Source organism: Amblyraja radiata, chromosome 23, assembly GCF_010909765.2.
Source record: "Amblyraja radiata isolate CabotCenter1 chromosome 23, sAmbRad1.1.pri, whole genome shotgun sequence".
Lineage (NCBI taxonomy): Eukaryota > Metazoa > Chordata > Chondrichthyes > Rajiformes > Rajidae > Amblyraja > Amblyraja radiata.
Window position 1 is genome coordinate 28,414,077 of NC_045978.1, and position 17,051 is coordinate 28,431,127.

General features: G+C 43.6%; 1 protein-coding gene across 8 annotated transcripts in view; it reads right to left on the bottom strand.

The window, feature by feature from the left end:
* Positions 1 to 9,879: 9,879 nt before the first annotated feature.
* Positions 9,880 to 17,051, bottom strand: part of LOC116986401 (eyes absent homolog 1-like) — a 216,486-nt gene continuing 209,314 nt past the window's right edge. For all 8 annotated transcript variants that reach the window (XM_033041902.1, XM_033041899.1, XM_033041901.1 and 5 more), the window contains one exon: positions 9,880 to 10,750. In XM_033041902.1, the coding sequence (XP_032897793.1) occupies positions 10,670 to 10,750 (81 nt within the window). In that variant the 3' untranslated portion in view covers positions 9,880 to 10,669. The remainder of the gene's footprint in view (positions 10,751 to 17,051) is intronic.

Sequence of the window (17,051 nt, forward strand, 5' to 3'; positions counted from 1 at the left end):
TAGGACTCCTATCCCTTCGCTATCCTTCACTATCTCTACAGTTCCCACACATCCAACTTGTCCTGACCTTCCTGATTCTGAGTCGACCACGGAACTCAATGCTGCCGAGAAGCCGATGAACCAGGTGATTTTAGATTAGTTGAGAGATACAGTATGTAAAGAGGTCCTTCGGCCCACCAAGTCCAGGCCAACCATCGATCACCCGTTCACACTAGTTCTATGTTATCCCACTTTTGCATCCACTCCCTACACACTAGGGGCAATTTACAGCAGCCTGTTAACCTACAAACCTGCATATCCTTTGGGATGTGGGTGGAAACCGGAGCACCTGGTGAAATCCCACATGGTCAAGGGGAGAATGTGAACAGTGGCAGCACCTGAGATCAGGATTGAACCCGGGCCTCTGCCGCTGACAGGCAGCAGCCCCACCAGCTGCACCACTGTGTGCTACCCAGCACTTCAATATTCTAGCAAGAAAGCATCAAGGATCAGGAGCTGAAATAACAGAGGCCTCACCACAGATGCATTTCTCATTGCTCATGTCTTACCCATTCATCCTTCACCCAGTCAGAATTAAAACCGGACCCAAATTAATCCATTCAGGTAGTGACTTTGTTTTTTGTCAAGCCCACTGCGGAGTCTGTGTACTTACAGATCTTAATGCTTAATCTGTGAATTTTGTTCACTTTTAAGAGATTTTCTATTAAACAGTTAATCAGCAGTATCCAGAAAACTCCTATTAACTGCTTGACTTCCTCAAATTTTGCGACGCAGTCCTATGGACCAGTAATGTGTTTTCCATACTGGTGTATCTAATTGGAACAACAGCAACTCGTATTTGCATCCTGCCTCTAATGCAGTGAAATGACTAAAGGCATTGGCTAGAATGTTGCCAAACAAAACTTTGCAACGAGGCCACAAAAATAAATATCAGAGCAAATGCATGGTCAGTGAGTTCGGTTTAAGGTGCATTATAAAGGAAGAGAGATCAAGAAAAGCTAAAGTGTCCAGGATGGGAATTTCAGAGTTTGGGACCTTGATAGCAAAATGTGGCAACTGTTGATCAGCTACTTGATGGATTGAAAGACACAGCGTGGAAACAGGCCCTTCGACCCACCAAGTCTACAACAACCATCGATCGTTCACCCTAGTTCTACAGTATGTTATTCCCATGTTCGCATCCACTCTCTGCAGAATAGGGGGAATTCCTAAAGTCCAATTAACCTCCAAACCCGCACGTCTTTGGGATGTGGGAGGAAACCGGAGCACCCAGAGGAAAACCACACAGTCACAGGGAGAACATGCAAACTCCACGCAGACAGCACCCGAGGTCAGATGGTATCCAAGATTCTGACGCTGTGAGGAAGCAGCTCCACCCGCTGCACCACTGTGCTGGCCTAATCAAGAGGAAAATAAAACCGTTCTAATCCTGATTTCACCCCAAAGTCACACAAACAGACCTCTGGTACCTTCTGAAAAGACCCAACTCACTTTGCTATCTTGCAGTAATTGCAAAATAAGAATCTAAATGGTAATGTGCATCCCCCACTTTCCCTCTTCCTCCGTTTTAGTGAAGGCCCTGAAATGAACACAGAATATAGAACAGTACAGCATAGGAACAGGCTCTTTGGTCTCATGATATCTCTGATAATCATGATGCCTAATTAATGAATACCTTCTGCCTGCAGATGCTCCCTATCCCTCCATTTGCTGCATATCCAGACATTGTGGGCTGAAGGGCCTCTTCTCGTGCTGTACTGTTCGATGTTCTATCTATTTGTCTAGTTAAAATATTCTTCAATGCTGCCACCTCCACCCCTGGCAGCGCGTTCCAGGCACCCACTGCTCTGCATAAAAACCCGCCACACATCTCCTTTAAGTTTTCTCCCTCTGACCTTAAACCTGTGCCCTCTAGACTTTGACATTTACACTCTGGGAAGAAGCATCTGACTGCCGACGCTATCCATGCCTCTCAGAATTATATAAACTTCTATCAGGTTTCCCCTTTGCCTCTGATTCTCCAGAGAAAAGAATCCAAGTTTGCTGAACCTCTCCTTCTGGCGAATACCCTCTCATCCAGGCAGTTTCCTTGTAAACCCGAATGTTCTTAAATCCACGCAGAAGAAATCCATTAATTTAGTAGATATTGTGGTTGAATAGTGTGAACACCAAAGCATTGAGGACGTTGGTGTGGATTTTTGAGATGAGGCGCAGGTTGCTCAGATTTGAACATGATAATTTCAGAGAATTACAATTATTCAATCATAGAGCATAGAAACGGAACTGCACTCACTGTCCACCCTAGCGCATCCTATATGAATCCCATTTTATGCTCCTTACATGTGCATCGATTCCCCTCTGATTCTACCTCTTATACACACTCAAGAGGCAAATAACAGAAAGAACTGCAGATGCTGGTTTAAATCGAAGATAGACACAAAATGCGAGAGTAACCCAGCGGGACAGGCAGCATCTCTGGAGAGAAGGAATGGGTGACGTTTCGGGACGATCTTTCAATTTACAGTGCAATTTACTGTGGTCAATTTAATTTAAGGCAATTTAAAGTGGCCAATTAACCTGCCAATTCACACGTCTTTGGGATGTGGGGGGAAAGCGGAGCAACCGAAAGGAGCACACACTGTCACAAGGAGAACATGTAAACTCCACGCAGACAGCAGCTGAGGTCAGGATTGCACCCAGGCCACGAGCTGTGATACAGCAGCTCTACCAGCTGTGCCACTGTGCCACCATCCTTTATCAAGTAAAAGGAATAAGGAATCTGAAAAGAGATATTTGATTCCCTGCACATTAAAGAAGGGGAAAGAGGGAATCATGTGGGGTGTATTACTAGTGTATTACTCTGGGCCCACAGCCCAGATGCTTAGACTGATGGTCCCAAGACCTGAGATTATATCCCACAATAGGAGCTAGGGCATTTAATTTCATTAATTAAATATATTCTAGAAATAACAAAGATGCTATCAGTAAAGGTGACCAGGAAAATCCCAGATTGTTGTAAGTGGTTCACCGGTGCCCTTTTGGGGATATAAATATTAGGGTAGCACAGTGGTGCAATGGTAGAGCTCCTGCATTGCAGCGCCTGAGACCCGGGTTCAATCCTGACTGTAGGTATTGTCTGCACAGAATTTGTACATTCTCCCTGTGACAATGTGGGTTTTCTCCGGTGCTCCGGTTTCTTCCCACACTCCAAAGACATACAGGGTTATACGTTAATTGGCTTCAGTAAAATTGTAAATTGTCTCTAGTGTGCAGGAAAGTGTTAGTGTATGGGGTGATTGCTGGTCGGCGTGGACTTGGTGGACCAAAGGGCTGTTAAGTCTATCTGTATATCTGAAGTCTAAAGTAAAATCTGTTATTCCAACCTAACCTGAAGTATGACAACAGGCCAGGACCATAGGTGGTGCAGTGGCGCAGCTGCTAGAACCTCCGCATCACAGCGCCAGAGACTTGGATTCAATCCCGACCTCGGGTACCGTTTGTGTGGAGTTTGCACAGTGACGGTGTAGGTTTCATCCAGGAACTCTGGTTCCCTCCCACATGAGCAAGTTGGTGGGTCAATTGGCTACTGTAAATTGTGCCTTGTGTGTCGGTGAGCGGTGGATCTGGGACAGTTGAGTGTGAGGGGAGAATAGGTAAAATATAATTAATGTAGGATTTGTGCAAACTAGGTTGGTGATGGTTGGTTTGAACTCAGTGATTTAAAGGACCTGTTTCTCTCTATGACTCTGTGGTTGACTCTGAACTACTCTTTAAAATGGCCAAGCAAAGCATTCTGTTCCATAGGGAAATTAGGAATGAGCAATAGATTAGGATGGCAGATTGGCGCAGCAGTAGAGTTGCTGCCTTGCAGCACTAGAGTCCGGGGTTCGATCCTCACAATGGGGGCTGTCTGTATGGAGTTCGTACGTTCCCCCCGTGACCGTGTGGGTTATCTCCGGGTGTCCCGATTTTTTTCCCACATTCCAAAGACTTACAGTTTTCTAGGTTAATTGGCTTTGGTAAAATTGTATATTGTCCCTCGTGTGTAGTGTGTGCTGGTGTATGGGGATCGATGGTAGGCACGGGCTCAGTGGGCCGAAGGGCCTGTTTCCAGGTTGTATCTCCAAATTAAATGAAAGTACGAAGGAACTGCAAATGCAGGTTTAAACCGAAGATAGACACAAAAAGCTGGAGTAACTCAGCGGGACAGGTAGCATCTCTGGAGAGAAGGAATGGGTGACGTTTAGGGTTGAGACCTGAAGAAAGGTCTTGACCCAAAACGTCACCCATTCCTTCTCTCCAGAGATGCTACCTGCCCCGCTGAGTGCTGTCTGCTCCGCTGAGTTACTCCAGCTTTTTGTGTCTATCTAACGTAATTGCGTTATTGTTTAAATGTGCGCCTCTGTTTATTGCACACAATGAAAAGCCTTTTATCATCCCTGACTCAGTAGCATTCTCACCTGAGTCAAAGTGTTAGTGTTTTAAGGTTCACACCAGTGACTCACAAATCCCATCAATGAATGCATATGCGTGGGTGGGATTAGTTCACCTGTCAGCAAAGAAATTGTTATAAATGGGAATTTGTAGATGGAATGTGCTCTATATCAGGGAATGAGGGGACATGTGGCTCGGTGGCAAAACTTTGATTACTTTACCTTAGCTGACGTTATTCCTCCAGAAATTATATATGCACTGTTACAACACATCAAATAATAGTTTTAATCACATGAATAGTATATTTACAATCATGCAAAGAAGGTTTTGGTTTGAAAAGGAAATTGCCAAATCATTATCCCAGCATCATTCTGTAGAAATAACAGTACATAGGAAATTTGGAATTAGAGGAAGAAACTTAGCCTCTCAAGCTGCAGTGAAGTTATGACTAATCATAACTTCATACACCTGGCTAATTAATTCCATTTATGCCTTAATAAGTACGATTAATAAGTATCTATCAACTTAGTTCCCAACCAAACCACTGAAGCTGCATCAATTGCTATTGTGGAAGGGGGTTCCAAGTTTCTATCACCTTTTACATGTAGATGTGTTTCCTTAAATCACATCTGAAAGGTTTGGCTCTAATCTTTGAATTATGTGGAAAAGGTATAGTTGAGAAATCTTGAGACATTTAGTTGAACCTTCTAAATTCCGGGGATTTAAACCTTGGCTATTGTTATCTTTCCTTGTAGTTCTTGAAGTGTGGCTATCACACTGGTAGATCTTTGTTGCTTTCCCTTTAAGGGCAAGTTACGCTTCCTAGCATTCCTAAGGTACCCAGAACTGCTCACAGTGCCCCAGGTGTGATCTAATTAGGAGTTTGTTTAGCTGTTGCATTTCTCTCCCCTTGAAACATCATCAATATTTTATTAGGTTGTTCTATTTTCTTCTATGACAGTTTAACGATATTTGTACATGGGCCCTCAAGTCTGTCTGGACCACCACTACTTCTAGATTTTCACCATTTAGCAATTATTTTATGTATATTTTAGCTCCAAAGTGAATGATCTCATATCCCTAAGCTGAGAACCTTTTGCCACATTTTGTAATTTATTGCTTCCAGTTAAGCTACCTACAACGTGGCCTATTTTTGTTCGTTAGAAACGTTGGATGCGTGGGCTCCAATCCCATTATAAAAGTAAATTACAAATATAACAAATATTTGTGAACCCCGCCCAACCCTTGTGTGGCCCCATTAATCAAAACCTGCCAATTGGGATATTTGCCCATTATCCCTGCTCTCTGTTTTCTGTTGTTCAGCTGGCTACCTTGCCAATCCAACAATTTACCGTTAATTCCATGGGCTTCGGGTTTAGTTTAGTTTAGTTAGGTTTAGAGATACAGCGCAGAAACAGGCTCCACGGCCCACCGAGCCATGCCGCACAGTGATCCTGGCACACTAACACTATCCCACACACTAGGGATAATTTACAATTATACCAAGCCAATTAACCTGCAAACCTGTATGTCTTTGGAGTGTGGGAGGAAACTGGAGCTCCTGGAGAAAACCCACGCAGGCCACGGGGAGAACATAAAAACTCCGTACAGACGGGGGGGGGGGTTTGAAAAACCCCCAAAAAACTCCGTACAGACAGCACCCGTAGTCAGGATCGAACCCGGGCTTCTGGTGCTGTAAGGCAGCAGCAACTCTACCGCTGTGCCACTGTGCCCCCTAAAGTTTGAGCCAACATATTTTTTTACCCTGTGAAGGCTTTTATAATATAACTTTTAGAAATCGATTTAGATACTATGTATAGAGTGGAGATGTGAATTGAACTTTAGAAACACATATTTAAGATGGAAGATTGCAGAGCAACATGTAATTAATCTGATGGAACTATTTTGACTTATTGTTAATGCATTTGTTTTCAACAGAACTAACCTCAAGGGCAAGTCGAAGACTTGCTTTCAACTTTGTAGCTCACAACGAATAATGAGCAGTTGATGGCGCTGGGCTTGTACTCGCTGGAGTTTAGTTGGATGAGGGGAGAATCTCAATGAAACTTACCAAATAGTGAAAGGCCTGGAAAGAGTGGATGTGGAGAGGATGTTTCCACTAGTGAGTGGGTCTAGGACCAGAGGGCGCAGCCTCAGAATAAAAGAATGTACTTTTAGAAAAAGATAAGGAGGAAGTTTTTTAATTAGAAGGTGGTGAATCTGTGAAATTTGTTGCCACAGATGGCTGTGGAGGTCAAGTCTTTTCCACAGATGGCTGTGGAGGCCAAGTCTTTGCCACAGATGGCTGTGGAGGCCAAGTCTTTGCCACCGATGGCCGTAGAGGCCAAGTCTTTGCCACAGATGGCTGTGGAGGCCAAGTCTTTGCCACAGATGGCTGTGGAGGCCAAGTTTTTGCCACAGATGGCTGTGGAGGCCAAGTCTTTGCCACAGATGGCTGTGGAGGCCAAGTCTTTGCCACAGATGGCTGTGGAGGCCAAGCCATTGGGTAAGTTTAAAGCGGAGATTGACAGGTTCTTGACCAGTAAAGGTGTCAAAGGTTATGGGGTGGAGGCAGGAGAATGTTGTTGAGAGGGTAAGATAGATCAGCCGTGATTGACTGGGGAATAAACTCGATGGGCTGAATGGCCTAATTCTGCTCCTATGACATGAACTTATTGTTGCTTCTAATTCTTCCATGGGGCTGGTGATTTGCCCTTGAACTTGACCATGAGAGGAATAACCAGTCTCTTTTTACTCGTTAGCTTGGTTTAGAGTAATACTGAAAATAAAAGTGTCGGAGAGAATCTATCCTTTGCTGCTGCATAGTTTTGCCATCTTACAGTTAAAAGTGTTGAAGTAAAGTCTACTAAAGAGGTTTAAGAACTTCTACATGGTCACAGATTAAGCATGGTTTGCTAGATGCAGTGTTCTTGATATCATCTAATTATCTATTGGGGAGAACTATCTATGTGGGTTAACTGTGTGACTGTTTCATGCTTATCTCCTTTTTTTATGCCAGAGATATGGAGGCAGATTAGACTAGACTTGAGACATACAGCGCGGAAACAGGCCCTTCGGCCCACCCTGTCCAGGACGACCAGTGATCACCCCCGTACACTTGCACTATCCTACACACTAGGGACAATTAACAATCTTTATTAACCTGGAAACCTGTACATCTTTGGAGTGTGGGAGGAAACCAGAGCACCTGGAGGAAACCCACATGGTCACTCAAGAATGTACAAAATCTCTGGACAGACAGCGCCCGTAGTCAGGATCGTACCCGGGCCTCTGGCGTTGTAAGACAGCAACTCTACCTGTGCGCCACTGTGCAGCCAGGTGGCGCAGTGGCACAGAGGTAGAACAGTGGTAGATTGTTTTCTTACTTCACAAAGTTGAAACTGCTGGAAATATTCAGCAGGTCAGGTAACATAGACCTGAAATGTTAACTCTGATTCTTTCTCTACAGGTGCTGCCTGATCAGGCTAGTATTTCCTGTTTTTTTCCTCCTGCAGACTTCCTGCATCTGCATTTTATTTTGTTGCATTTTTGATTATTTTTTATGCTTTCCTTGTGCCTTTGACCAACTGACTTATTTTTCAGTCTTTTAACGATTTTGCAGCTTTAAAAATGTGGTCAGTTTTTATCCTCAACTTAATTATTTGAAGTACTATTTCTTTCAAAATATTATCCAAGAGGTATTCAATGGTTGGCCTTGGTCAAATGCCCTTGGTGTGCAGGTGAGTGGTGGAATCTGTGAAGTTATTTCACAGGTTTTAGTGAAAAGGAGGAACGACATGTAATGGATGATTTTGCAAACAGAATCCAGCTAGTTGTTCAATCTTTGTCATCACCAACCGTAACAGAATTTATAGAAGCTGCATTGTCTAGTATTTAAGATAAGAACAGTAATGTACATATTAATTATACCATTTAATAGGGTGCAAACTTCCACAGTGATTCACAGTAGTGCTGCCAGCCACAAGTTAATATCGTACACAGGGGCAAATAGCATTGGGTGACCGTTTAGGGAGCCTTCGAAACTTCCAATGGGCAAGACTTACAATGATAGACCGATTTAAAAACTGAAGGTGTACAGAGGGCTCCTGAAGGGATTACGCGGGAAAGGAGGGCAGGTTTGTGGGATTCTGTGCCCCCTTATGATAAACGGGATCATATTGGCATTGTATTAAGTTTGCTGTTTAAGGACACTGTAATCTGGCAGAACTGAGCACTCTCCCATACCAAACCTTCTTAAATTTAATTCCATTAAGTTCAAGCATCCTAATGATAGATTGAACATATTTGCGCTGTGGAGACGGATGGTTAAAAGATTGTTGGTATAAAGTGGAAGAAGCATAATTGACTTCACAGTCTTGCTAAATCCCGAACACTCCTGGGTTACTTCAACACAAGGATGCAAGTACTGTGGTGAGTAATGTATCTCAAGGTTACAAGGTCAGTTTCTTGTCACATGTACCAATTAAGGTACAGTGACATTCAAATTACCTGCACAGTAATGGATAGGATTAGATAACAAATCTATTACCATTCCTTCATGTGATTTCAGTGTCTTGTCTTGTCCACATTTATGTGTCCCATTGCTAGCAGTTGGCCAATGATACAAACAATATGTATTGTGGCACAGCGGTAGAGTTGCTGCCTTACAGCGCCAGAGACCCGGGTTTGAACCTAACTACAGAGTTTGTACACAAAAATGCTGGAGAAACTCAGCGGGTGCAGCAGCATCTATGGAGCGAAGGAAATAGGCAAAGTTTCGGCCCGAAACGTTGCCTATTTCCTTCGCTCCATAGATGCTACTGCACCCGCCAAGTTTCTCCAGCATTTTTGTGTACCTTCGATTTTCCAGCATCTGCAGTTCCTTCTTAAATACAGAGTTTGTACGTTCTCCCTGTAACTGCGTGGGTTTTACACACTCCGAAGACATACAGATTTGTAAGTAAATTGGCTTCGGTTAAAAACTGTAAATTGTCCCTACTGTATAGGATAGTGTTCGTGTATGGGGATCGCTGGTTGGCTTGGATTTGGTGGCCCAAAGAGCCTGTTTCTATACATTCTCTCTAAACTACCCTACACTAAACTAAACTCCAACCATTGTTGGATCGTGATTAATCGGGTGGGAAACATTTGTGCAATACTACCTGTAGACTGCATTCATTAAGTATTTGTAGAAGAGTGCTTGACGAAGGTTTGTTTGCTTTACATTAGGATATATAAAACCGGGAGTTCTTTGAGTACCTAGTTGAAAACCAATTTAATGAATCTTAACTTCATGGTTCTATGCCTTCATACAGTTGGTATGATGATGTAGATGGCATTTCTGAACACCAATCGCTCTCCTGCTGTTGGCCAGAAGGAGGGTCTGTTTAACTTTGAAAACTGTCATATGATCTGGCTAAATGGACTAGTTTCAAAAGTCCTCAGAAAATTTCAAATTCTTGTTTATTCAATGCCATTTAACCACAAGATTTGTTGTCACAAAAGTACCAACTGCACGTGTTGATCAACAAGGTGGTGACATAAGGTAGAGTGTAGACACATGCACAGTCCACAGGACACCTATCTTTAATAAAAACACTCACAGGTTGCTATTTGCAGTTACTATTTGAAAACAACTTGAGCAGTATCAGAGATAGAGAGATAGAGAGAGAGAGAGAGAGAGAGATATCGTAAGATTACAAATTTACACAAAAAAAAAAGATTATTTGTCTTTTGATTGTCTTAGCAATAGCAGGTTTTTTAAATAAGAACTTACTGTATTTTCCATTGGGAGGGGCAAGTGTGCTTGCACTGAGCACAGTTCATATTGGGGGGAGAAAGCAGGAGTTCATAAATAGCAAGAACCATTAAAAAAAAACAGTGATTGTACCACGCTGTCTATAACCACAAGTCACTGCCTCCCCCATGGTGTTCACAGCAAAGTCTCGATGATAACGAAGGGTTCAGTTGACTTTGTAGTTAACATCATATCAGGTTTGTGTCTTTTTTTTTTTCAATAAAGGCGCATTTCCATAACGAAGACAGTGGTGCAGTGGTTTAAAACGATTTGAGTTTTTTTTTGTGTAGAAAGGTCAGATCTCATTCTTAACTCTGAAGCCATTTTTGTTTTTCTTCCGTGAGGGTTAAGACAAAGCAAACGTCAACTGCATAATCCACGCATCTCATAGCTGGACGGGCACCACAGTCAAGGAGCCAAGATGCAGCCTCTCCTCTGCTACAAGTACTCGAGTTCAAGAGCGTGCCGTAGGGCCTCGAGGTCCGCGTGGCACGAGATCCTCCAGAAGGGCATGTTGTTCTGCAAAAAGCACAAGAGGGTTTGTTGAAAGGAAAGCTCTCTGATTACAGCAGCCAATTAGAATGTTTCAGTTAGAACAATCCCTGCCTTTGCACCAACTCATTCCTGTGGAGGTGGTTTGGGGTCCACAGCGCAGGGTGCTACCCAAATGCTCTGCATTCACATACTTGGCAATGACTCGACCCAAGAGCTGGGATCAGGTTATTCATGGGGAAAAGAAGCATGGAAGTTGAGTGGAAGTAGTTTGAGGATAATTATTATTTACAGTGTAATAATAATGAACTGCAGGTGCTGGTTTACCAAAGAAAGACGCAATATGCTGGAGTAACTCAGTGGGTCAGACATCATCTCTGGATGACATGGATAGGTGACCTTTCGAGTTGGGTCCCGACCCATAATAATGGACATGTCTCATCCAACCCATAATAATGGGAACCCTTCACCTCATCTCCTCCTAAAGCAGCCCCACAGAGCCCATGGTGACTTGCCTCTGTTTCTGAGGTAACTGGAGTAACTCAGCGGCTCAGGCAGCATCTCTGGAGCACTTGGATAAGTGACACATGACACAAAGATAGGTCGGGACCCTTGTTTAGACTTATTGGGGTGGGGGGTTGGGGAAGAAATCTGGAAGAGAAGAGGGGCAGGACCAAGCATTGGCGATAATGGGTGAACACAGGTGAGGGATAGTTCTTAATTGTCAGGGTTGACTGCTGTAGATCAATGGCTTGGGGAGTAGCGATTGGGAGGGTGGTGGTTAAAAACTTTGTGGATATAGGTAGTTGCTTGGGGAAGGTGGTGGGAGTTCATTGATAGTCAGAAGATAGATCAGTACTGGAAGCTTGATATTCCAGTGGACCTGAGAGTGGTGGGGCAGATTGGTGGCTGGAGATGAGTCACCAGTTAGAAATGTTTGAGTTGGATCAACTCTTTGATAGGTGAAGAACATTGGTCAAGTATTTTGAGGAGGTGGCGGTGATTACCAAAAATGTGGGTGGGGACCTGGGGGAGAGCTGGGTAAGAATGACATTGAAAGGAGCTGTGCCTGACTTGCATTGGACTGGGTCCAGTTCAGACATCCCTTTTAAGTAATGATGAAGTTTGCTGCATCTGCAAGACAGACCTAGAGTCATAGAGTCACAGTCATACAGGATCTGGAGACTTGACTCATAGGGTTCTCATCTTGTCTCCCTTCGACACTGCCATAGAGCAAGCATCCACACTTGGAATAAATAGTACATTGTTATTTTTTTACTGTCAAATCAGTTTCTCTTTGTATTGGCATCCACCTACCCAAAAAATAATCTAAAACTAGTTGACCTAACCTTTTGATGATCTTTGCTGAATTCTTAGAAATAATCGATTATCTAGCACACCCAAGATTAACATGGGTTAACAAACACTGAAACATAAAACTGAGCATGAAACAAATATTGCATCTTACTACTTCCTCCTGGAAGAAAATACAAATGCTAAGTCAAAATAACCTCAGCGCAGTTTAAGCCGTCACTCTAACTCGTTGTGACACAATAGCTTTTTGCCAATGTCAAGTTTAGATTAGAGATACAGCATGGATCAAGGCCCTTCACCCCCCCCCCCCCCGAGTCCATGCTGCCCATCGATCACCTGTTCATCTTCGTTCGATGCTATCCCACTTTCACATCCACTCCCTACATACTAAGAGCAATTTATACCAATTAACCTACAAGCCCACATGTCTTTGGGATGTGGGAGGAAACTGGGAGTACCTGGAAGAAACCAACGCAGCCATAGGGAGAACATGCAAACTCCACACAGACAGCTCCTGGGGTCAGGATTGAACTCTGGTCTCTGGCACTGCGAGGCAGAAGCTCGACCGGGTATGATCATTATTACTTCGTACAATGAATATGAGCCGTCAGTAGTTTCAGCTGGCGCTGGTACTTGTACTATTCTTGGATTTTGAGCTGGATTGTGGTCTTGGTGACATCAGAAGACAGCATCAGGGTAGGCAGGTTAATTGGCCACCGTAAATTGTCTTTTGTGTGGGTGGGTGAGCGAATTAATGACAGTTGGGGTATAGGATACAAGAGAAATTAGTGCAGGAATAGGATTAGTCTGTGAATTGGCATAGACTCAATAGGTTGAAGAACCTGCTATGTTGTAAGGAAATATGATTTGGAACCTCCAGTATATTAAGTTAATTTCATTTAACTTTGCATTTTTCAGATTTTTGGAAGCATGTCATTTTAATTTGATCAAAAAACAGTTTTATTAAAAGCTGATACGCCTATTTGATGCTGCTGGGTTTGAACTCCTGGCACAGTAGCTTGTTCTATGGTTGGCTGTTTGACAAACACTGCCTGGAACACAGGTCTGAGTGTTCATCAATCAGATATCATTTACCTGTTTCAGGCCTCAGTCTCATTCAACCAGCCATTCCGTTCCAGCGTTGCTTTCCTCCAACATGGCTCCCACCCAGCCACAGATTCAATGTTAAAGCTCCTGATGCTGAACTAGTGTGAGGGTTACAGCTGTCGGCTGTATGCGTTGTTGATAATTAGTTCCTCCAACTTTTTTTAGAGATACAGCGTGGCCCACTGTGTCCCCGCCGGCCAGCGATCACCCCACACACTAGCACTATACAATTTTACCAAAGCCAATTAACCTATAAACCTGTACATCTTTGGAGTGTGGGAGGAAACTGGAGCTCCTGGAGAAAAACCCACGCGGTCACGGGGAGAATGTACAAACTCTGTACAGACAGCACCCGTAGTCAGGATCGAACCCAGGTCTCTGGTGTTGTAAGGCAGCAACTCTACTTCTGCGCCCCCCTGCCGCCGACTTTCATTTGAGTTCAATGAGACTGAATGCAGTTGAGAGCAATAGCATTGTGACTGTCTTGCTTGTGTTTATTCTTAGAACAGAGAAATAGAACAAGGACAGAGCAGGAACCAGCCTTTTGGCCCTCAATGTCATGCTGAACATGATGCCAAATTAAACTAATCCTTTCTACCTACACGTGATCCATGTCTCTCCATTCCCTGCATATCATAGAACATAGAACTGTACAGCACAGAATCGGGCCCTTCGGCCCACATTGTTTGTGCTAAACATGATGCCTAGCTAAACTGATCTCATCTGTCTGTACGTGATCCATATCCCTCTAGTCTCTGTACTTCCATATGCCTATCTAAAAGCCTCTTAAACACCACTATCGTATCCATCTCCACCAGCACTCTGGCAATACATTCCAGAACCCCATCACTCTCTGTGCTAGTTTCCCTTTATCATGTATCTGTACGCAGTGGACAGCTCGATTGTAATCATGTATAATCTTCCCCCTGACTGGTTAGCATGACACAAAAAGCTTTTCACCGTACCTCGGTACACGTGACAATAAACTAAACTAAAATTAAATTTGCCCTGCACATCTCCATGAAACATTCCCCCTCTCATCGTATAGTTATGCCCTTTAGTGATATCACACATCCATGTGCCTATTGCTATGGTTCCCCCAGTTCATGTCCAACCTGCCATGGAAGAGAGCCCGCTGATCCATATATCTGAAACCCTCCTGCCTACATGAGCTCCAAAGCAGTGTAATTAACTGCTCTATAGTTTGAATCCTTGCCATGCCAGCATGTAGCAAGGGTAGTCATCACCGCTGAGTTTCTCCAGCAATTTTGTGTACCTTCGATTTTCCAGCATCTGCAGTTCCTTCTTAAACACTAGTCATCCTGAGATCATGACCCTGAAGATCCCGTTTTTAACCTACTACCTAACTATTCTTTGCAGGACTTTATCTGCCTTGCTGTCGATGTAATTGGTACCTAAATGGCCCATGACCTCAGGCTACTCACCCTCCTCTGTCAGAATATCCTGTGCTGCTCAAATATCCTTGGCTACCAAAGGCAAATATTGTCCCAATTACTTTTTTTTATGAAGGGCTTGTACTTGTGATTAGGTTTCTGCTTAACCCCATTAAGGGAACCAAATTGCATAAGATTTAATCTGTATTATTCATGGGCAAGTGGACAGTGATCATATGATGGGATGTTTCTATTACTGAAGCATACTCAACATGAGGCTGGGCTGGTTGGATATCAGTACCTTCATTGACAAGGCAGTTATTGTGTGGCTTTATCCTTCAGGCAAACCAAAGTAAACAAACTTTAATTACTTAAAACACACCAATGTGCAGCTTATTTGATGCTTCTGTTTTTTTGTTTGGTCTAGACTTTACTTTTAGACTTTAGAGACACGGCGTGGAAACAGGCCCTTCAGCCCACCGAGTCCATGCCGGCAAGCAATCACCCCATACACTAACACTATCCCATACACTAGGGACAAATTACAAATTTTTAACTGAAGCCAATTAACCTACAAATCTGTACGTCTTTGGAGTGTGGGAGGAAACTGGAGCACACAAAGAAAACCTACACAGTCACAGGGGGAATGTACAAAATCTGTACAGACAGCACCCATAGTCAGGATCGAACTCGGGTGTCTATTGCTGTAAGGTGGTAACTCTAATGCTGCACTACTGTGTTCCACAAATCTATTTGTGAAACTTTTCTATTACTTTAAAAATATCACCAGGGCTGCTTAAAATGAGAATCAGACTGAAGTAAGATACTATCTGAACTGTGGATGCAACTGTTATTTTGTAGTGAAAGTGCCTGCGTGCTATTGTACGTAGCTCAGGTGTGTTGCTGAGTCAGCCGTTCTCATTAATCAACCTACAGACAGGCATGCTATGCTGGCTGCTCTTCACGCAATGCCTTCACTACACAAACAGACCATTCACACCGGGACACATCAGTAAGAGGCCACTTCAAACCTTTTCTTCAAACAGCCACTGAAGCTTATTAGAGTTAAATATCCTTGTAAAAACTTTGTTTGCTCAGTTGCTTCAGGTGCTGACCTTGGGGGTGGTGGGGAGGGGGGGTAGGAAATGGGTTTGCTTTGATGTTTCTGGGTACATTGACTGGACCTTTTATACAATGAATTGGATGCTGGGATAGTGTTGTACATTCAGTGGGACTAATTATCTGCCATCACGAATAGAGTCCAAGGATTCTGAATTTACGACATAATTTAGTTAGTTTAGAGATAAAGCATTGAAACAGGCCCTTAGGCCCATCGAGTCCATGCTGACCCATACACTAGTTCCATACTATCCCGCTTTCACATCCTACACACTTGGGGCAATTTACAGAAGCCAATTAACTTACAAACTTGCATGTCTTTGCAAAGTGTGGGGAAAGCGGTGAAAACCCATGCGTTCACAGGGAGTTATAGGATCCTAACATGCATATCTAAGCAATACCCCTGTCTGAAGAGAGGTCCTGGCCCACCACAAATTCCGCCTGAGCCACTGAGTTGTAGTCACTGAGGCATGGAATGCTGTATGTCTCAGGTCCTTCGGCCCAACTTGCCCACACCGACCAATATGTTGCGTCTCCACTAGTCCCACCTGCCTGCGTTTGACCCATATCGCTCTAAACCTGTCTTATCCATGTGCCTGTCTAAATGTTTCTTAAACGATGCGATAATACCTGCCTCAACTACCTCCTCCAGCATCTCATTCCAGACACCCACAACCCTTTGTGTGAATTAAAGTTACCCCTCAGGTTCCTATTAAATCTTCCCCCCCTCACCTTAAACCTATGTCCTCTGGCTCACGATTCCCCTACTCTGGGTAAGAGACTCTGGGCGTCTACCTGATCCATTCCTCTCACTTTTGCCACCATTTTGAGTTTTACTCAAGATTCCAGCAACTCTTGTGTCCCCTGTATGTTGTGGAGGAAACTGCTGAACATGCAACCAAAGAGCTGCCTGGAAATGTAATTGGACAGGGGAATAGGGCTTCAAGTTATTTAGAGTTTAATTCTCCAGAAGCTTAGAAAGTAAAAGTCTTCCACAAAGAAGAACGGAAACCAACAATACAATTCTGTTTCCCCAAAGGTAAGTGGAACTTTAATTGAAAATGCAGAGAGAACATTCAGGATAAAGGGTAAGGCTCCATCTCGCAAATCCTTGTCTTCAAGAGGAAGTGATTATGTTGTTTGGATAACTAATCTCCGTGGGCGACATGGTGGCACAGCGGTAGAGCTGCTGCCTCACAGTGCCAGAGACCCGGGTTTGATCTTGACTACGGGTGCTGTCTGTATGGAGTTTGTACATTCTCCCCATTACCTGCATGTGTTTCTGCCGGGATTTTTACGATTTCCTCCCACACGCCAAAGATGTATGGGTTTGTAAGTTCATTTTAATTGTAAATTGTCCCTAGTGTGTGTAGGATAGCATTAGTGTCTAGCGA